The 22,499-nt window shown below is 40.4% G+C and overlaps 1 protein-coding gene across 7 annotated transcripts in view; it reads left to right on the top strand.

Annotated features, from left to right (window-relative positions):
• The window catches only part of LOC126235770 (uncharacterized), a 272,353-nt gene that overhangs the window by 55,781 nt on the left and 194,073 nt on the right, over positions 1 to 22,499 (top strand). For all 7 annotated transcript variants that reach the window (XM_049944566.1, XM_049944568.1, XM_049944570.1 and 4 more), the window contains exon 5: positions 11,582 to 11,783. In XM_049944566.1, the coding sequence (XP_049800523.1) occupies positions 11,582 to 11,783 (202 nt within the window). The remainder of the gene's footprint in view (positions 1 to 11,581; positions 11,784 to 22,499) is intronic.

The raw sequence follows: 22,499 nt of genomic DNA, 5'->3' as shown, positions 1-22,499 counted from the left end.
GTCCCTTCTTCTAGTCAAGTTGTCCCACAAACTCTTCTTCTCCCCAATCCTATTCAATACCTCCTCATTAGTTATGTGATCTACCCATGTAATCTTCAGCATTCTTCTGTAGCACCACATTTCGAAAGCTTCTATTATCTTTTTGTCCGAACTATTTATCGTCCATGTTTCACTTCCATACATGGCTACACTCCATACAAATACTTTCTGAAAAGACTTCCTGACACTAAATCTATACTCGATGTTAACAAATTTCTCTTCTTCAGAAACGCTTTCATGCCATTGCCAATCTAGATTTTATATCCTCTCTACTTCGACCATCATCAGTTATTTTGCTCCCCAAATAGCAAAACTCCTTTACTACTTTGTGTCTCATTTCCTAATCTAATTCCCTCAACATCACCCGACTTATATCGACTACATTCCATTATCCTCGTTTTGCTTCTGTTATGCAACGATAGATGAGATAAAAGAAAATCCACCCGATCCAGCAAGAGCGTACAAAGACTGCTTCCAGAAGTGGAAACAGTGTTGGAAGCGGTGAATCAATTGTGGAGGAGAATATTTCGAAGGAGACCATGCACAATAAGTAAAAGGTAAGCGAGGAAAAGTTTTGTGGACAGAATTCCAGAATTTTTTGAATAGACCTCATATATGCATCTGTGTGACCCTTAATTTCTCGTATCTTATCTTCGTGGTGCTTGTGTGAAATGTATGAGGGCGGCAGTGGGATCATTCTGCAGTCAGCTTCAAATGCTGGTTCTCTAAATTTTCTCAATGGTGTTCCTAGAAAAAAGGTTGCCTTCCCTCCAGGGATTCCAGTTTGGATTCCCAAAGCATTTTGTTCGTGAAGCATGTTGTTCGAACTTACTGGTAACAAAAAAATTTAGCTGCCTGACTTGAATTGCTTCAATATCTTCTTTTAATCCAATTTGGTGCGGATCCCAAACACTCGGGCAGTATGCAAGAATGGGTCGCACTAGCCTCTTACATGCTATCTCCTTTACAGATGAACCACACCTTCCTAAAATTCTCCCAATAAACTGAACTCGACCATTCGCCTTGCCTATTGCAGTCCTCACATGCTTGTTCAGTTTCATATTGCTTTGCAACATTATGTGCAGATATTTAAATGACATGACTTTGTTAAGCAGGACAGTACTAATGCTTTATCTGAATGTTGGTTTGTTTTTCCTACTCATCTGCATTAACTTTAGAGATAGCTGCCATTCATCCCACCAGCTACAGATTTTGTCTAAGTCATCTTGTATCATCCTAGACTTGCTCATCTTTGACACCTTCCCATACACCACAGCATCATCAGTAAACAACCACAGCTTGCTGCCCTCCCTGTCTGCCACACTGTTTATGCATATAGAAAGTAATAGTGGTCCTATCACACTTCCCTGGCGCACTCCTGATGGTACCCTTGTCTCTGATGAACACTTGCCATCGAGGACAACATACTGGGTTCTATTACTTAAGAAGTCTTTGAGCCACTCGCATATCTGGGAACCTATTCCATGACTATGCTTGTAAGTTAGTTAACAGTCTGCAGTGACATACTGTGTCAAACGCTTTTCAGAAATCTAGTTGCCTTGGTGAATGACAGCGAGCTCTGAGTGTAGGAAAATGGAAGTTAATGGAGTTGAGTAGCAAAAACAAATCCACAGTGTTCAGATGTATAACATTAGTAGTGTCCTGCATGACACAGTCATATTGTTTAAATATCTTGGTGTAAGAGCATTTGAGGATTATGGTAGGTATAGCAAATGGTCGACTTCGGTTTATTGGTGGAATTCTGGTAAAGTATGGTTCATCTGTAAAGGAGACAGCATGTAGGACACTAGTGCAACCTATTCTTGAGTACTGATTGAGTGTTTGGGATTTATATGAGGTCTGGTTAAAGGAAAATAGGGAAGCAATTCTAGGTGGACTGCTAAATTTGCTACCAGTTGTTTCAGTCAACACAGGTGTAATGCGGAAATGCTTCAGGAACACGAATGGGAATCCCTGGAGGGAAGGCGACATTGTTTTTGAGGACCACTATTGAGAAAATTTAGAAAACCTGCAGTTGAAGCTGACTGCAAAATGATTCTCCTGCCACCAACCTACATTTCACTGCAAAATGATTCTCCTGCCACCAACCTACATTTCACATAAGGACCGCAAAATTATTCTCATATGGAGAAATACAGACAATCTTCTTCCTTCAGTGTATTTTCGAGTGGGATAGGAAAGGAAATAACTAGTAGTGGAACAGGAACCCCCTGGCTTGCACCATAGGATGGTGTGTGAATTATGTGTGTAGATGTATATGTCATTGTAGACACCTTATACTTATCCTTCAAAGTAGGTGTGAGAGTGATCCCATAATTATTTTCCTTACTCCTATTATGCTGTACCTGTTGGTTGTGTGTGTCTGCTGTTTGCATAGAGTAAACATTAGTATGTGCTATGTATCTGATAACTCCCAGTTCTCTTATAGAGTCTTGTGAACTGAACCGAACTTAACTGGCATACTGAAAAATAGCCCATTATGAAGCCAGCTTAGATTGTCATTTTTTGGACAAACTGTGAATGATACTATATATAGTTGTTTCTTTTCTATAAATACTATACATAATTTTGTTGTCTTGATCCAAATATGGTAAGGAGAAGTTGTCATGTCCAAGTGTAAATTGTATATTCAGATCCGTGTCATTTAGATCTTGCTAAAATTGCTGGTCATGTTCACTGGAACCATTGTACAGAAGTAGTACATTGTCAGCATACCATTGGTAACCCACTGTGTTATGTAAATGATATGGCCGGAACAAAAAGAACTGATGCTCAATGTGGCCAACAAAAACATTGGTGATAATGCTTGCTATGGATGAGTCAACAGCCAGCCATTCAGTTTGCATGTAAACTACATTATTAAACTGGAAATGCCGGGTGATTCAGAAGGAAAGAACAGGTTTCAGTTGTTTATTACAGACAAACTGTTTAAAATAGAAACTCATTCCACACCTCACTGGATAGAAAAAAGTTCAAAGTTATGATACAGTTGTGCTGTTTGTTGTAGCAATATGGTGACTACATAATGAGAGAAATCCAATTTGTGTGTTGGAATTTGCACAAAGCCGATCTATTGTTCAAGTGCAACATGCATTGTGCATTGTGCATTGATTCAACAAGAAGCCACCTCTGCACAAGCAGATTTATGACTGGCATAAAACATTCTTGGAATTTGGTTGCATATACAAAGGGAAGAGCACTGGTTGGCCATGCATGTCTGATGAAGGTTTCAGGTGTACATGAGATGCATTCACACAGAGCCCTTGGAAGTCCACAAAATGAGCAGACCAGGAACTTCAGTTTCCTCAAACAGTGGTGTGGTGTCTTCTGAAGTGAAGCCAGCATATAAAGCCTTACAGTTCGCAGTTACAGCAGCAATTGTGTCCCGGTGGCCATAATAGAAGGTATGAATTTTGCATTTCAATTCTCCAGGATATGACAGACGACACTTTTTTTTTCGAATGACTCATCTTTTCAGACGAATTGATGTTTCATGTGTCGGTAAAGTAAACTGTGATAATGTAAGAATTTAGTGGTCACAAAATCCTGGCATTGCCATTGAACCTGAAAGAGAGTCACTGAAACTGAATGTGTTTTGTATCATTTCTATTCACAAAGCTAATGGATCTGTCTTTTTTTTACGAAGGAATCTGTCACAGAATGTCATCTGCAGAATTGGTTGTTTCCACTACTTCATGAAGATTACAATCATTTCATTTTTATACATGATGGTGCACCACCTCATGTGCACTCTTAAGGCACTGTGTTATCTTAGCAACACCATCCTACAACAGTGAATTGGAAGAGGTGGGCAACAAGATCTTGTTCATTGTTTTTGGTTTCCTGTCAGGGTTCATAAAAAGACAGTCTTTGTCTCACCTATGGCAAGATCTTAGAAATTGAATTGTCGAAGATTCTGATTCAGACAACAGGAATCCTTTGATCCACGTGTGGAATGAAGTGGAATACAATTTTGATGTTTCTCAAGCGGCACATGGTGCTCGTGTTGAGTGTATTATATAATGTCTGTGTGAACATAAAATTTTGACTTTCTTCTATCTAGTGATGTGTGCAATTTATTTCTATCTGTGTGTAATAACCGACTGAAATCTGTTCTTTCTTTTTCACTAACTCTGCAATTATGATTCAACACCAGATTGAGAAGTGTTCTGAATTCGCCAATAAATTGATGGTCAAGCTTAGCTTTAAGCTATTCTCAATGATGGGTACCAACTCATTAGTTGGTATATGTGTTAGAAATGTCTAAGGTACTTTTTCGAAAATGCCATTTGTTTTTTTCTTTTGCCTTTTAACTATTTTCCCACATAATTATTGTTTTGCATAATGCAGGGCACTCAGCCCAATCATGTTATTTTGCTGCTTACATTTTATATTTTTCCTGCACTTGAGCCCATAATGTATCCAACATATATTATGATGATTTATTTACTATAGTTTGTTACTGTTATGTTTCATCACTGTTTCTTATCCCCTGTTGATTAATTTTGCATATGTACCATTGTGTTTAGCTTTACTGTATGATTAAATGATGATGGCGTCCTCTTGGGTAAAATATTCCGGAGGTAAAATAGTCCTCCATTCGGATCTCCGGGCAGGGACTACTCAAGAGGACGTCGTTATCAGGAGAAAGAAAACTGGCGTTCTACGGATCGGAGCGTGGAATGTCAGATCCCTTAATCAGGCAGGTAGGTTAGAAAATTTAAAAAGGGAAATGGATAGGTTAAAGTTAGATATAGTGGGAAATAGTGAAGTTCGGTGGCAGCAGGAACAAGACTTCTGGTCAGGTGAATACAGGGTTATAAATACAAAATCAAATAGGGGTAATTCAGGAGTCGGTTTAATAATGAATAAAAAAAATAGGAGTGCGGGTAAGCTACTACAAACAGCATAGTGAACGCATTATTGTGGCCAAGATAGACACGAAGCCCATGCCTACTACAGAAGTACAAGTTTATATGCCAACTAGCTCTGCAGATGATGAAGAAATTGATGAAATGTATGATGAGATAAAAGAAATTATTCAGGTAGTGAAGGGAGACAAAAATTTAATAGTCATGGGTGACTGGAATCCGGTAGTAGGAAAAGGGAGAGAAGGAAACGTAGTAGGTGAATATGGATTGGGGCTAAGAAATGAAAGTGGAAGCCGCCTGATAGAATTTTGCACAGAGCACAACTTAATCATAGCTAACACTTGATTCAAGAATCATAAAAGAGGGTTGTATACATGGAAGAAGCCAGGAGATACTGACAGGTTTCAGATAGATTACATAATGGTAAGACAGAGATTTAGGAACCAGGTTTTAAATTGTAAAACATTTCCAGGGGCAGATGTAGACTCTGATCACAATCTGTTGGTTATGAACTGTAGATTAAAACTGAAGAAATTGCAAAAAGGTGGGAATTTAAGGAGATGGGACCTGGATAAACTGAAAGAACCAGAGGTTGTACAGAGTTTCAGGGAGAGCGTGAGGGAACAATTGACAGGAATGGGGGAAAGAAGTACAGTAGAAGAAGAATGGGTAGCTTTGAGAGATGAAGTAGTGAAGGCAGCAGAGGACCTAGTAGGTAAAAAGACGAGGGCTAGTAGAAATCCTTGGGTAACAGAAGAAATACTGAATTTAATTGATGAAAGGTGAAAATATAAAAATGCAGTAAATGAAGCAGGCAAAAAGGAATACAAACGTCTCAAAAACAAGATGGACAGGAAGTGCAAAATGGCTAAGCAGGGATGGCTAGAGGACAAATGTAAGGATGTAGAGGCTTATCTGATTAGGGGTAAGATAGATACTGCTACAGGAAAATTAAAGAGACATTTGGAGAAAAGAGAACCACTTGTATGAATATCAAGAGCTCAGATGGAAACCCAGTTGTAAGGAAAGAGGGAAAGCAGAAAGGTGGAGGGAGTATATAGAGGGCCTATACAAGGGCAATGTACTTGAGGACAATATTATGGAAATGGAAGAGGATGTAGATGAAGATGAAATGGGAGATACGATACTGCGTGAAGAGTTTGACAGAGCACTGAAAGACCTGAGTCGAAACAAGGCCCCGGGAGTAGACAACATTCCATTAGAACTACTGATGGCCTTGGGAGAGCCAGTCCGGACAAAGCTCTACCATCTGGTGAGCAAGATGTATGAGACAGGCGAAATACCCTCAGACTTCAACAAGAATATAATAATTCCAATCCCAAAGAAAGCAGGTGTTGACAGATGTGAAAATTGCCGGACTATCAGTTTAATAAGTCACGGGTGCAAAATACTAACACATATTCCCTACAGACGAATGGAAAAACTGGTAGAAGCTGACCTCGGGGAAGATCAGTTTGGATTCCGTAGAAATATTGGAACACGTGAGGCAATACTGACCTTACGACTTATCTTAGAAGCTAGATTAAGGAAAGGGAAACCTACATTTCTAGCATTTGTAGACTTACAGAAAGCTTTTGACAATGTTGACTGGAATACTCTCTTTCAAATTCTGAAGGTGGCAGGGGTAAAATACAGGGAGCGAAAGGCTATTTACAATCTGTACAGAAACCAGATGGCAGTTATAAGAGTCGAGGGGCACGAAAGGGGAGCAGTGGTTGGGAAGGGAGTGAGACAGTGTTGTAGCCTCTCCCCGATGTTATTGAATCTGTATATTGAGCAAGCAGTGAAGGAAACAAAAGAAAAATTCGGAGTAGGTATTAAAATCCATGGAGAAGAAATAAAAACTTTGAGGTTCGCCAATGACATTGTAATTCTTTCAGAGACAGCAAAGGACTTGGAAGAGCAGTTGAACGGAATGGACAGTGTCATGAAAGGAGGCTATAAGATGAACATCAATAAAAGCAAAACGAGGATAATGGAATGTAGTCGAATGAAGTCGGGTGATGCTGAGGGAATTAGTTTAGGAAATGAGACACTTAAACTAGTAAAGGAGTTTTGCTGTTTGGGAAGCAAAATAACTGATGATGCTCGAAGTAGAGAGGATATCAAATGTAGACTCGCAATGGCAAGGAAAGCGTTTCTGAAGAAGAGAAATTTTTTAACACCGAGTATAGATTTAAGTGTCGAGGAAGTCGTTTCTGAAAGTATTTGTATGGAGCGTAGCCATGTATGGAAGTGAAACATGGACAATAACTAGTTTGGACAAGAAGAGAATAGAAGCTTTCGAAATGTGGTGCTACAGAAGAATGCTGAAGATTAGATGGGTAGATCATATAACTAATGAGGAGGTATTGAATAGGATTGGGGAGGAGAGAAGTTTGTGGTACAACTTAACTAGAAGAAGGGATTGGTTGATAGGACATGTTCTGAGGCATCAAGGGATCACCAATTTAGTATTGGAGGGCAGCGTGGAGGGTAAAAATCGTAGAGGGAGACCAGGAGATGAATACACTAAGCAGATTCAGAAGGATGTAGGTTGCAGTAAGTACTGGGAGATGAAGAACCTTGCACAGGGTAGAGTAGCGTGGAGAGCTGCATCAAACCAGTCTCAGGACTGAAGACCACAACAACAACACCATTGTGTTGTTGCCTTAAAACATCACATATTCTCTACTTTTTTAGATCTCTGAGTGGCTTGTTATTAAGTTTTTGTTGGAAGCTGTAGCGTGCACCTGCACAGTGGAGGGTAGTGTTAGTACAGTACTTGGTTTTGGTTTCTTTCTCCTTTGTCCTATTGCTCGGACACTACACCTAAGGTATGTTTGATTATTAGGCCCTCTCCCTTTTTTTTTTCCCACCTAAGATGCAGTGACCTGGAGCCCTAGCACTGATGGGCCCGACCATATTTTATGCATGACCAACTGCAGTAAGTGAATCACCTTGTTTAGTATGCTTTTCTGGTTTTTCCAATTTTGTTATATTCCCTCCTCTCTTTTTGCACGTTAAAGTTGTTTTTACACCTGAAGATGGGATTTTAACATCCTGCAAGCAGTCGTGATGTGAATAAATTAGTACTACATCTGAAGCAGATATATTTATATTAATTAATTGTGCCTCTCAGTTGTGGATGTCCTATATGCCATATTTTGTGACTGATATGTATACCTTGTCGCAGGGAGCTTACAGTAATAAACACTCCTAAATTTGCACCACATCATTGCTATTGCAGCATATATATATGGATGGCGTGCTTCGCTGGGTAGCCAGCATAGCTTTTGAGTATTATTTGTTTGTTTAATTTTTTTACCTGCTAATTATTTGTTTGAGCACTTGGCTGGAAAATTGTTGTTTTTAAACATTCTGGTCAGTCCATGTGAAAATAAAAACTGGACTTTAAAAATATTATAGAATTTGTCTTCGGAAACATTTGCATCATTATTGTTGGAGTGCGTTTTTGAAGATATGGTCAAATGTCAGTCGTCAAATGTCAATGAAACTGTGAACACATAGACACCATTGGTTGGTATGTAAATGATTTGAGTTGAAACTCTTTGTGACATCTGCAACAGCTATCAGAGTGAATCAATGTTGTTCATGTTTAGTATTGTTATCAGGCATGGTAGGATATATGTGGGGCAGGAACAGTACCCGATGTTGAGTCATCACTGTGAAGGACACAAAGATCCCATATACTCATGTGAGACAGAGTTTTAAGCAACTGACAGTGTGAAAGAGGCCCCATCATGGATATCGATTTGGCTGGATGGTCAAATTCTGCAGTATACAGTTTTTTGAGGTGATTTAGATGTGACAATGGCTAGATGTTGAACTGCATGGGAATGTCAGGGCAGGCATACACATAGTCAACGTTACGATTGACAGTGTCTGACTACCACAAGAGAGGGTCACTGTATTGTGCACCAGTCGCATTGTAACCCCTTCAAATCTGCAGCTCTCATCCAAGAACAAATAATGGACTCCCAACAACATTCTTTGTCATCTGACACTATTGGACAGAGACTGGCATTAATTGGGCTAGGGATTTACTGTCCCAATTATAGGCTGTTGTAAATGCCACAACACGATTACCTGTATTTGGAACATGCTGTGCCTGAGAAGCATGAACTTGCTGATATATGGCATTGCTTCATGTTCAGTGACAATTTACAGTTCTGCTCTATCCCAGGTGACCATTGTTAGAGAGTATGGTGGTGACCTGGGGAGAGGTCCCATTATTCCAGTATTTAGGAGAGGCACAGCGGTGTTACACCTGGCATCATGGTGTGGGGAGTCATCTTGTTCAGTTCAGTCACAGCTGATGGTGACTGAGGGAACTCTGATGGCGCGTTAGTACGTCACAGACATTCTGCATCCTTGTGTGTTAAGCTCTCATAGGACAGTCTTGTGGTGCCATTTTCAATAAGATACTGCACATGCATACTTGATACATGTTTGCATGAACTGTTTGTGTGATGTTGAGGTACTCTTGTGGCCAGCAAGATCTGCAAATCTGTTTCCGATAGAGCACATGTAGGGCCAGGTTGGACATAAAAGCCTTCCCTGTGCTAGTATCAGGGATATGGAGAAGGACCAGCTACAACAGTTTTGGGCCAGTTTGCCTCGGGAGAGGACGTAACGGGTTTTGACACCCATGTGTCCAGGCCAGATGGGATGCTACATTATGCTGATAGGTGGTCTCGTACTTTTCAAGTCCTTTGTAAATTTGACTAGATTTTGTAATCACCAAAATAACATCTCGTACCCTTTCAGTCTGTGAGGTTTTATTTTGTTTCCTCCTCCACTGCTAGGTGCTTAGCTTTTTTTTGTCTGGCAGTGCAGTTCAGGTTTTTAAATTATACCTCCATGATGTGAAAAGAAGAAATATCGATAGTGAAAGAGACGTCAATTTCAGCAGCAGTTTATTCAGAAATGAATCTGCAGTAATATTTGAAGGTACCTTCCCAAAAAGAATTAATAGTAATGTAGTCAAAGAATCTGTGAGAAGACCATGAATCATTGTGCAGGATAAAGGCATTTTTCAAACATCAGTGAGAACAATATATTTCATCCAAAAAGTTCAGGCAGTGGTGGCCAGTTACACTATTACAGAAGTATGTTAAACTTAGAAATGTAATTTAAAAAAATGAATATTTTTAATTTAGTAACATGTCTTACACCATTCACCCTCTCTTCCTGTCCTGCACCCCACAAATTGCTCTAAAAAATGCTATTTCAAGAGTTCCCATTCCCACAAGGATTTTTACGAAATTTCTGACTTCTGTGCCCTCAGTTAATGGTGTTAGTAATTCCATAGTATATTAAACCAGTAAACCCCTGATTCTTTAAAGAATTGAACTTCCAAATATAAAACCACTTCAGATGTCTGATTACGTTACAAATGAGTTAATGTGTTCAATAATTGCCCTTAGGCATGTGAGTGAGAAAAAGCTTAGGAAAGATTTGAAATAATGCTTGAACTTTATTGGAAGTCATTTAGCAGTCTCATTATGAAACACTGGATGAATACAACTGGGTAATTTGCACTTCATCGTAAGCAAAAGTTAGTTTTCAAACAATGGAAAATCCAGGCTGGAAAGTAACAATATTATGAAAAGGCTAGTTGCTACTCACCATATAGCGGAGATGGTGAGTTACAGATAGGCACAACAAAAAGACTACCACCAATAATATTTCGGCCAACATGGCCTTAGTCAAAAATAGACGACACACAACTCACACAAAGGCCTTGTTGGCCAAAAGCTTATTGTGTGGCCATCTTTTTGTTGTGCCTATCTGCGACTCAGCATCTCTGCTATATGGTGAGTAGCAACTGTACTTTTCATAATATTGTAAAACATCAGTTTTCTCATGCATCTAAATGTTCATATTGTCAAATCTCCTGATCTGTGTGTTGTACAATGATAGAATTTTGCAGCTACATTTGGTGTTACGTGTGGATACTGCCTGTAAACTGTGTTGCAGATAGATTTAGTAGTAAATAAGTAATGGATTAAAATGTCATGCCTGATGCTGAAGTTTGACTGCATGAACAGGGAAAATGTTGGAAGTGATAAACTTTTTTTTTTATCATTTTGCGGGGATCGTGTCAGTGAAAAAAAGTTTCACAAAGGTTCGAAACTGTGTGTTAGCTTTGTTGGAAATCGCTGGGAGCTCTCTTTCTCAAACACTGGATGAATGAAATCCATGTATTTGCGCACTGTCAGTTACACTGCCTCAAGATAAAACACAGTTTCCAGCTGTAATATTTGTCTTATCGTATCAGACTTTAACATAAGATTATACCTCTTAAAGAGCTCAAAATTATACCTCTAAAGAGCTTATGGAAGCATTTTAAGTTTCTCAATTTGATAAATAATCATGCAAAATATTTCAAATCAAATTTTCGTTTCTTGTACACTGCAACTGGCACTGGGTTCCGAGATGGTGTTATAATAATATAGATGCAGACTTGAATACTCTTATTGTGTCATCCCAGAATCGAGATTGTGAAGCATTACATGTTTTCACTGCATGTTGTCGTTCATAGCTAAATTATAGAAATTTAAAAATTATCTGTCTTATGCTTTTGCTTAATATAACATCTTTTAAAAACAAATAACATGTTACAGTGGTGCTTTCATAATGGAATATGTTGGGGAGGTGTTGGATCCTAAGGAATTTCGCCGTCGAGCTAAGGATTATGCCAAAGAGAAGAATCGCCATTATTATTTCATGGCATTGAAATCTGATTCTATTATTGATGCTACAGTGAAGGGAAATGTTTCGCGATTCATCAATCACAGCTGTGAACCTAATGCTGAAACTCAGAAGGTAACACAGAGTTTTATTAATCTAACTGTATGTGCAGTATGCTACATTTGGATTTGCATATGTACTTTATAAGCTACAAATACATGAAAATTAATTTATTTATCATTCATTGTACTTCCTTGCTGATTGCTTTTTGCCTTTCGGCAGTCACCAACATTGTGTGGTTGAAATTGGGATCCTTGCAGATCCTGTAAAAAAAAAAATTGAGTATCTTTGGTTTATATTTGCATTTTGGACATGTCATTTGATCTTCAAGCTCTGTAGGTAGTACAAAGAAGCTTTTGAAATTCACTCTGAACAACCAAGGCAGCCTTTCTGTGGGAAAGCAAATGACTAGTTTTCTGTGTGTTATTACAAAAACTCTTCTGTCTATTCAGTCCAAATTATGATTGTGAGGAATTTGTTTTCTGTACGCTCCATATCTACACACTGTGTATGGCAAATGGAAGTGGTTGAATGGGAACATTCACAGCTTCAGTTGCACAGACTAGGTTGCACTATTTTCTAAAACTAAGGGAATATGTAAGTGGAATGGTTATTGATATGGATGTTAGGGTCGAAGAGGCAGTGATAAAAGCCTTGAAAGTGAAGATTGAACACTTGCATGATTTTCTTTGCTTTGTTTATGATAGGCATCAACTGGCTTTTGTTCTGTACCTCTTACTTAATTACCATGTTTAAATGCCACACAACTTGCGGAAGATCAAATTTCAGAAAACTGTTTTCACTGTCCTGTTCACGTGGAAGGCGAGAACTGAGCTTGCTAGCGTAATATTGGCTTTATTAACTTAACTGTTTTACCAGAATGGCATCTTTAAATCATCTGTTCCAATCTTGTCATCCTGAGGAATTGTTGTTACTAGTGCCTACATAATATATGTAATAAATAAAGAGTGTTATTTTGTAATGGATTCGGTGAACTCTTAGGAAGATGGAGTGAGAGATTGTTCAAGAAAATATGATTAAAGATATTGAAGTCAACATTTAAAAAGCCCAAAAAATATGTTTAAAACAATTTTGTCAGTAATTTATATTATGAGGCTTCCATAGTTGTGTTATAAACTGCATTTTAAAACAGGTACTAACCAATTACAAGGCTAATTTCCTAAACGTTTTGAGGACACTGCCAACTTAACATCTGTTTTTGAGACTGTTTGCCATTTCAGTTGAAAGTGCCCCTATGAATGTGCAGATGTAAGTGATTGAACTGTAAGGAATTCCCATTTTAGTGAAGGATCCTTGTATTTTAAAACTGTCGAGTTTCCATGTCTCCATAACTAGGCTGCAAAAGTGTTACAATATTTCGATCAACATGCGTCTGTGAAATATCCCTTTTCTTTTGTTATGAAACTAAATAAGTCACCATTACGTAGCAGCCTGAATTCAAAAATCTGTGAAATTGAAATCAACAATGGAAACTCCAGCTTGTAATATCAACAATATGTGGAAAAGTAAATGAAGCTACTCATCGTTAAGGTGACATATTGAATTACAGACAAGTGCAATGAAAAATCTATTAAACACTTAGCTTTCAGCCAAAGCATTATTCAGAAAATGGAAAACACACACACACACACACACACACACACACAACATTCATTCACAAACGCAAGCACACCACACACACACATGACTGCCATTTCCAGCAGCTTGGACCAGAATGCAATTGTCATATGGAACAAAAGCAGCAACTTGTAGGGTGCAGGGAAGAGGAAGGGACAGCAGGGTACAGGTGAGAGGAAAGAAGAGTTAGTAGAGTTATATCTGGTGGAGCATGCAGGAACTAGATGGAGGCATCACTAGACTGTCACCAGGCGCAGTGTCTGGAGGCTGAGTGGCAGGTAGTTGGACGGGGGGAGGTGGGGGGCTGGGGGTGGTGGTGGTGGTGGTGGTGGTGGTGGTGGTGGTGGTGGGGGCAACGGAAAAGGAGAGGAGCAGGGAAGGGGAAAGAGAGGTAGGTGCATAGATACAACTCGCGCATTATGCACGTCTCTGCCGCCGATCAACGTCTCTGCCACATTTGCATCTGTGGCTGCATGCGCAGTCGCGCGGTACAACAGTATAAAGGGATGAAGCTAGCACTGGAGCGGCAGTCTTGCGGCTCACTCTGAAGATGGCTGAACGTTATACAGCCGAAATATTAGAAGAAGAAGGAGATTTCTTGCGGCTGCACACCCGAAACTTAGTGGAACAGTTTCTGTGATGCCAAAACCTGAAGATTCACGTCAAGTACCTCTGCGGGGAGGAGATGGTTTTATGTGTTCGACGATTGGATAAGCTTCGACACTTGAGAGCAAGATTACTTAGCTCTTTAAGTTTTTTACTAAGGTGCCGTGACCAGGGCATAATTCCGAAGTTTGCCAGATTAGTACATTTTATAAAAACGACGTCTATGAATAAGATTTTAACGAAAGCTGGTTCTTCTGTTATTAAGGAGAGTATCCACTTTACTCGCCGAAAATTAGACCTGGTTTCTGAAGAACTTTTATCGCCTGCACCTGAAGATGTCTGTGGAGATACCCTATGATTCTTGGAATTGGATTGATGGCACAACTTGGGCCAAAACAGACTGGATTTGTGAGGTGGCCACATCCCGACAGACTGCAAAATTTAGTCGACTGAAGATGACATCGCAGCGAGAAACTGTTATTCGACGCCTTGCTATTAATATGACAGGTAGAGATTTGGACGATGCTACGATGATGGTTTTGAGTAAGGGACTGTATTTTGCACCCACGCCACAGGTTCTGCCATTGCCTTCATTTATCAGTGCCATAGAAGAAGCTGTTCGACCACTTCCCTCAGATTCAGCAGAGGAAATAAGACGTGAAACATGCCTTGCAACTATGAAGGCTCGCCCACAAAGGAGCAATATATCTGTGGCAGAGGGGGCTGCTCTACGCAAGCTTCGCCTGGATACTCAGACGGTGGTACTCCCAGCAGATAAAGGTAATGCTACTGTTTTATTGTCCCAGGACGAATACCATGATAAAATGTACAATTTATTGAGTGACAGCATGTACCGGAAGATCAGCAGGGATCCCACTAATCGAGTGGCAAAGAAAACTGTTTCGCTTCTGAATGGTTCTCCCTTTCCACCAGAAGTTGTTCGGAGATTGAAACCAAGTGGTCCGGTGCCTCCTAGACTTTATGGACTACCAAAGGTCCACAAGAAAGATGTTCCTCTATGCCCCATAGTGAGTAACATAGGCTCTCCGACCTATGACTTTGCCAAACATCTGGCATCATTGTTGAGGCCTCTTGTGGGAAAATGTACTCACCACATAAGAAACTCGGCTGACTTCATTAGTAAACTGAAATCATTGAAAATGAACCCGTCTGATATATTAGTTAGTTTTGATGTGGTGGCTTTATTTACAAAGGTTCCCCTTCCAGAATCTCTACAACTTATTGAAAGAAGTTTTGACAAAGAGATTTCAGCTTTATTTAAACATTTTCTGACCTCCACATATTTCTTATTTAACAACGAATTTTTTGAACAGACGGACGGAGTCGCCATGGGTAGTCCCTTATCCCCTCTGGCGACCAATTTATTTATGGAGGACTTCGAGGAGAAGGTGCTTGAATCTGCTGACTTGAAACCCACGGTATTCTGGAGGTATGTTGATGACACCTTTGTAGTTTGCCCCCATGGTGAAGACAACTTGCAAGACTTCTTAAGACATCTGAACTCCCTCCACGATCAAATAAAGTTCACAATGGAAATTGAAAAGGAGGGATGCCTTCCATTCTTGGATGTTTTGGTTCGGCGCAGAGAGGATGGCACTTTGGGACATGAAGTGTATAGGAAGCCGACGCACACCGATCTGTATTTACGTGCAAATAGCTGCCACCATCCTGCCCAGACAATGAGTGTTCTCCGAACTTTGACCCACAGAGCGCATATTATTTCTGACGAAACTAGTCTGCAAGATGAACTTTCCCACTTACAAAGAGTATTTGAAGACAATGGGTACTCTCCACAAGAAATACAGAGGGCACTGAAAATGAAACGGAAAGAGGTCACAAAGAAAGCAGAAGAAGGTGAAGAAACCTTTAAATCGATGGCCTTCCTACGATATGTGGGTAGCCTCTCATCAAAAATAGGACGCATTCTCGGCAGCCACAAAGCGAAAGTGATTTTTCGCCCTCCACCCAAGACAGCTGCACTCTTGGGCTCCGTCAAAGATGATTTGCTGCTCCGAAAATCTGGAGTTTACAAAATTCCATGTGACTGGACAAACAACTTGTACTGTCCAAGAAAGATGTACAGAACACTGGAGGTACACACGACTTTTACAACCTAACAAGTCGGCAGTGACAGAGCACCGTATTGATAATGATCACAGTATGTTGTATGACAAGGTCGAAAAATTTTGGCAACTACATCATCCTTTTGGGACTCGATAGTGAAGGAGGCAATTGAAATTTGCTTGACGACGAATTTAATTAATAGAGATAGTGGTTTCAATCTTGATAAATCACGGAATCCGGCACTTGCTGTAATAAACTCACAAAGACATCGTCACAGTGCAGCTCACAATGATATATCGATATGCCAACACAGATCAACTGCGGAGTCATAGAAACCACTCACGCATTATGCACGTCTCTGCCACCGACCAACGTCTCTGGTGCATTTGCATCTGTGGCCGCATGCGCAGTCGCGCGGTACAACAGTATAGAGAGACGAAGCGAGCACTGGAGCGGCAGTCTTGCGGCTCACTCTGAAGGTGGCTGAACGTTATACAGCTGAAATATTAGAAGAAGAAGGAGATTTCTTGCAGCTGCACACCCGAAACTTAATGAAAAGTCTTTTATGTTCAGCTGCATGTTGTGCCACAGTGTGGTCTACTTTGCTCTTGGCAAAGTTTGGCGGTGGCCACCAGGATAAACAGCCACCACCAACCAACCACCCTGTGACAACATACAGCTGAACATAACATGCTCGATTTCAGTGGCTGCTTCACAACCACGGCCATCTGGATCCTCACCAACATCACCATCTTTTCTGAACAGTGCCGAGGTGAGTTACCCCCCTCCCCCCACTCCCCGACTTGCTGTCCAACAGCCTCTCAACCTCAGTGGGGATCTTGTCATGCGTCCATGTAGTTCCTGCATGCTCCACCAGACAGCATTCTTCTCTTCCTCCTCCTGTACGTTCCTCTCCCTCACATTGCTGCTTTCATTCCAAGTGACACTCGCATTCCGGTCTGAACTGCCAGTGATGGCTGTCATGTGCGCTTGAGATGTGCTTGCTTGTGTAAATGACTACATACGTGTTTTCCCTATTCTGAAGAAGATTTTGGCCGAAAGCTAGGTGAATAACAATCTATTCGTAGTGCTTGTCTGCAACTCGGGGATCTGTGAAATTGGCTGTGTCTGTCCATATGCTGACAGTTTGTACCAGATAAAAATTATATCATCAGCGCACCAAAACACCAAAAATAATCAAATAATGCTGAAAATTTGTTTTGTTAGTGATCTATGTTGTTTCGAATATGGAATATAAAACCAAGTCATATGTAGTTCAACTGCATTGCCATATCTATATATTTTTTGTGAAAGCCAAGATAGCTTGATTTTACGACCTTTATTCCAATTACTAATTTCAACGGAATCAAGCTGTCATCTTCAGACTGGCATTACACTTTGCATATATGTTCACATACATGTGTCACTGACATCTTGAGAATAAAATGTAAATACATTAAAAAACTGCACATGGTTTGTCATTTATAAAACAGAATGCTCCCAGATGGGTTGTCAAATGAATAAAAAGTAAAAGCACAAAATCTGTATCACCAATAGTGGTAGAGCACTTGCCTGCGAAAGGCATAAGTTCCGACTTCGAGCCTCGGTCTGGCACATATTTTTAACCTGCTGGGAAGTTTCATATCAGAGTTGCAGAGTGAAAATTTCATTCTGGAAAAATACCCCAGGCTGTGGCTAAGCCATCTCTCCATAAGATTCCTTCTTCCAGGAGTGCTAGTTCTGCAAGGTCTGCAAGAGAGCTTCTGCGAAGTTTGGAAGGTAGGAGTTGAGGTACTAGCAGAATTAGAGGTGTGAGGGTGGGTCGTGAGTCATGCTTGGGTAGCTCAGATGGTAGAGCACTTGCTCACGAAAGGGGAAGTTCTCGAATTCATGTCTCGGACCGGCACACAGTTTTAAACTGCCAGGAAGTTTCAGCACCACGTGGAGTTTAGTACACATAAGGTCGTCGATGTGGCGTGTAATTTTAACACTATTGCTACTATGGATGGTGTTCTTTAATCATTTATTCATTTGACTACCCATCTGCGAGCATTCTGTTTTATAAATGACAAACCATATGGAGCTTTTTTAATGTACGAGGGCCGTTCAGAAAGTAACCTCCGGTTGATTTAAAAAAAATACACCAAGTTAAATAAAAATATTTTAATATATACATCTTACAACTACATCTTTGCACTATTTTTCTACATAGTCTCCATAGCGATTGAGGCACTTATCGTATCTCTTCACAAGCTTTGAAATTCCTTCTGCATAAAATTCACCCGCTTGTGCCTGGAGCCAGCCTGTGACCGCATCTTGCTGTCACTATCTCGTACAAGAGAGTCTTAGAAATCTGTGGAAAACCAGTAGACAACTCCGACATTGAGAAACGTCGATTTTCACGAACTTTTGCATCAACTGTCTGAACGAGTTCGTCAGTCACCAATGATGGTCTACCACTCCTCTCTTCATCATGAACGTTTTCTCATCCACTTTTAAATAAATGTACTCATTCACGGACAACTCCTTCACTCATAACTCTTGGTCCGTACACGGCACAAAGCTCACGATGAATAGCTGCTGCAGAATATCCTTTGGCTGTAAAAAACCTTATGACAGCACGCACTTCACATTTGGCGGGGTTTTCTATTGCAGCACACATTTCAAACTGCCACAAAAACTAAACTAGCGCAGGTACGACGTTCACTCGACCACGGCTTGATGCCGACTGACCTGTTGAGTGCGTGAACGCACAGATGGCGTCGCTACTCCCCCCACAACCCGCACTGTGACCAATCGGAGGTTACTTTCTGAACCGCCCTCGTATTTACAATTTGTTCTCAAAATGTCAATGACACATATAAATGAACATATATGCAAAATGTAATGCCAATCCAAAGATGGCAGCAGGATTCTGTCGAAACTAGTAATTGGAATAAAGGTCTTAAGCTCGAGTGATCTCAGATTTCACAAAAAAAAAAAAGTAATATAGAGAGAGATTGCAGCAACAATATGTGTAAATTGAATAGCACCTTTGCAGTTTCCTCCTCGTACCCCTCCTTGTGGTCAGACTGTGCTGTGACAGTGGAGAAATATGACATGAGACTGAGTGCTAGACACTCATGCCAGGTCACAGTTTGCGAGCCAAATTCTTGGCCACCCCTGGCATAAGAGCCCAGGTATCCGGTGGAAACCAACTGGTGTGGAAAACTAATATCTTTGAGGTCTTTGGAGTCAGTGGGATGCTGTCTGCTAGAGGTTAAAGATGTTACTGCAGCATCATAATTACCCCTGCTGCCACCTCGAGATTTTGGTAAAATGATAAATGAAAGACAAAAATATCTCAATGGTCAGCTTTGAAGGACTCAAAATTTAGAGAACAGTTAAATATTTCCAGAATGAGATTTTCACTCTGCAGCGGAGTGTGCGCTGATATGAAACTTTCTGGCAGATTAAAACTGTGTGCCCGACCGAGACTCGAACTCGGGACCTTTGCCTTTCGCGGGCAAGTGCTCTACCAACTGAGCTACCGAAGCACGACTCACGCCCGGTACTCACAGCTTTACTTCTGCCAGTACCTCGTCTCCTACCTTCCAAACTTTACAGAAGCTCTCCTGCGAACCATGCAGAACTAGAACTCCTGAAAGAAAGGATATTGCGGAGACATGGCTTAGCCACAGCCTGGGGGATGTTTCCAGAATGAGATTTTCACTCTGCAGCGGAGTGTGCGCTGATATGAAACTTCCTGGCAGATTAAAACTGTGTGCCCGACTGAGACTCGAACTCAGGACCTTTGCTTCGGTAGCTCAGTTGGTAGAGCACTTGCCCGCGAAAGGCAAAGGTCCCGAGTTCGAGTCTCGGTCGGGCACACAGTTTTAATCTGCCAGGAAGTTTCAGTTAAATATTTACCTGTAGTTGAAATGCAACACTTAAAACAATCACATAAAATCAAAACTTAGTATACAAGATGTCAGCAATTAATGCATAAACAAAAAGCTAAAATTTTCATTAAATTCAGGGGGATTCAAAATGGAAGGACGTATTTCAGTGAATTATTACAGACAAACTACAAAAGAAAGAAACACATTGCACATGTCATTTGATACAGGAAGGTTCAAAGTTTTGACACAGCTAAGCTGTTATTTGTAGCACCTTGGTGACTACACCACAAGAGAAATTGCTTTGTGTGTTGGAATTTGCATGAAGCAAATCCATTGTTCAAGCGCAACATGCATTCTGCCATCGATTCAGCAAGAAGCTGCTTCTGCACAAGTAGATTTATGACTGGCATAAAAAATTATTGGAAGTTGGTTGCATATGCAAAGGGAAGAACATTGGTTGGCCTTGCACGTCTGGTGAAAATGTCGAGTGTGGTTGAGATGTGTACACACGGAGCTCTCATAAGTCCACGAGACAGACAGATCAGGAACTTCAACTTCCGCAAACAATAGTGTGGGGTGTTTTGATACGATGCACGCATATGAAGTCTTACAAATTGCTGTTCATCCAGCAGTTGTGTCCTGGAGACAGTAACAGAAGGTACGAATTTTGCATTCATTTCTTATGATATGGCAGAGGACATTTTTTCTGAATGACTCATCTTTTCAGGTGAATTGATGTTTCATAAATTGGGTAAAGTAAACTACAATAATTTAAAAATTTGGGGGTCACAAAATCATGATGACATTGTCAAACATGAAAGAGTCTCACTGAAACGGAATGTTTTTATGCTGTTTCTGTTCGCAAAGTTTATAAACCATTCTTCTTTGTGGTGGAAACTGTGATAGAAATGTCGTACCTGAATGTGTTGCAAAATTGGTTGTTTCTTCTACTTCAAGTGGATTCCAGTGGTTTCATTTTTCTGCGTGATGGCAGCCCATCTCACTTTGTAGGGGTATGTAAAAGACAGACTCTTTTGTCTCATCTATGTCAGCTACTCTTCAAGATCTGAGAAATCAAACTGTTGAAGCTATTGATTCAGTAAACAGGGACGAAATCTGTTTCTCTCTTTTTGAATCTTCATGTGTAGAGAAAATCTTAACATAAATGCGAGAGATGTGGAAAATATTTAAATTTACTTCCTCTGACATGCCTAATAATTGCTCTACTTGAAATTGCTCTCATGATTCTGAGAATTTATCAAAAGAAAAAAATTTATGACGTGTGTCAATTTCATAAATAAATAATGGTTTATCCTTGTAAACTTCATCAGTGTAGCACATTTTTGTGTACTCTGCTTTCAGTTTCTCTAGTCATAACAGAAACTTTCAACTTTAACTGATTCTTGAGTTCATATCATCTTTCCTCTCCAACAGAAAACTCATTATGTCCAACCCAGTATCCTATATATATATTTTCATGTGGCACAATGGTGTGGTGCAAGTCTTTCCATTGGGTGCCACCTTTGGCAACTTGTATGACCCTAGCCTTCCCCACTTATTCAACCGGGAAAGGGAACCTACAGTTGAACATGAAATCTGGGATCTGGTAACTCTTATCATCATTGAGAGGTGAAAGCTAGGTTAAAACTAAGACTAAAAAAAATCTGTGATCCGATTGAGATTCAATCCCAAGACCTCTCTATTTCCAGGTATGTGCTTTACCACTAAACCACCAGGCGTGACATGTATGTAGATAGTTCATCTATAGGTTTTGATGAGGAATTTTTTTAGTGTCAAAATATGAAACATGTATGGCTTTATCTTTTGATAGCATTGACTTAGAAGTTTAAATTTTTTGCGTAACCAATGGGCGTAGACCTTTAGTATGTGACATTAATTTGAATGTGATACCCCCATGAACCATGGACCTTGCCATTGGTGGGGAGGCTTGCGTGCCTCAGCGATACAGATGGCTGTACCATAGGTGCAACCACAACAGAGGGATATCTGTTGAGAGGCCAGACAAACGTGTGGTTCCTGAAGAGGGGCAGTGGCCTTTTCAGTAGTTGCAGGGGTAACAGTCTGCATGATTGACTGATCTGGTCTTGTAACACAAACCAAAACGGCCTTGCTGTGCTGGTACTGCGAACGGCTGAAAGCAAGGGGAAAATACAGCTGTAATTTTTCGCGAGGGCATGCAGCTTTCCTGTATGGTTAAATGATGATGGCGTCCAATTGGGTAAAATATTCCGGAGGTAAAATAGTCCCCCATTCGGATCTCCGGGCGGGGACTACTCAAGAGGACGTCGTTATCAGAAGAAAGAAAACTGGCGTTCTACGGATCGGAGCATGGAATGTCAGATCCCTTAATCAAGCAGGTAGGTTAGAAAATTTAAAAAGGGAAATGGATAGGTTAAAGTTAGATATAGTGGGAAATAGTGAAGTTCGGTGGCAGCAGGAACAAGACTTCTGGTCAGGTGAATACAGGTTTATAAATACAAAATCAAATAGGGGTAATTCAGGAGTCGGTTTAATAATGAATAAAAAAATAGGAGTGCAGGTAAGCTACTACAAACAGCAT

The sequence above is a fragment of the Schistocerca nitens genome, chromosome 2 (assembly GCF_023898315.1).
Source record: "Schistocerca nitens isolate TAMUIC-IGC-003100 chromosome 2, iqSchNite1.1, whole genome shotgun sequence".
Lineage (NCBI taxonomy): Eukaryota > Metazoa > Arthropoda > Insecta > Orthoptera > Acrididae > Schistocerca > Schistocerca nitens.
The sequence above is the reverse complement of the archived record's forward strand: the minus strand, read 5'-3'. Positions and strand labels throughout refer to the sequence as shown.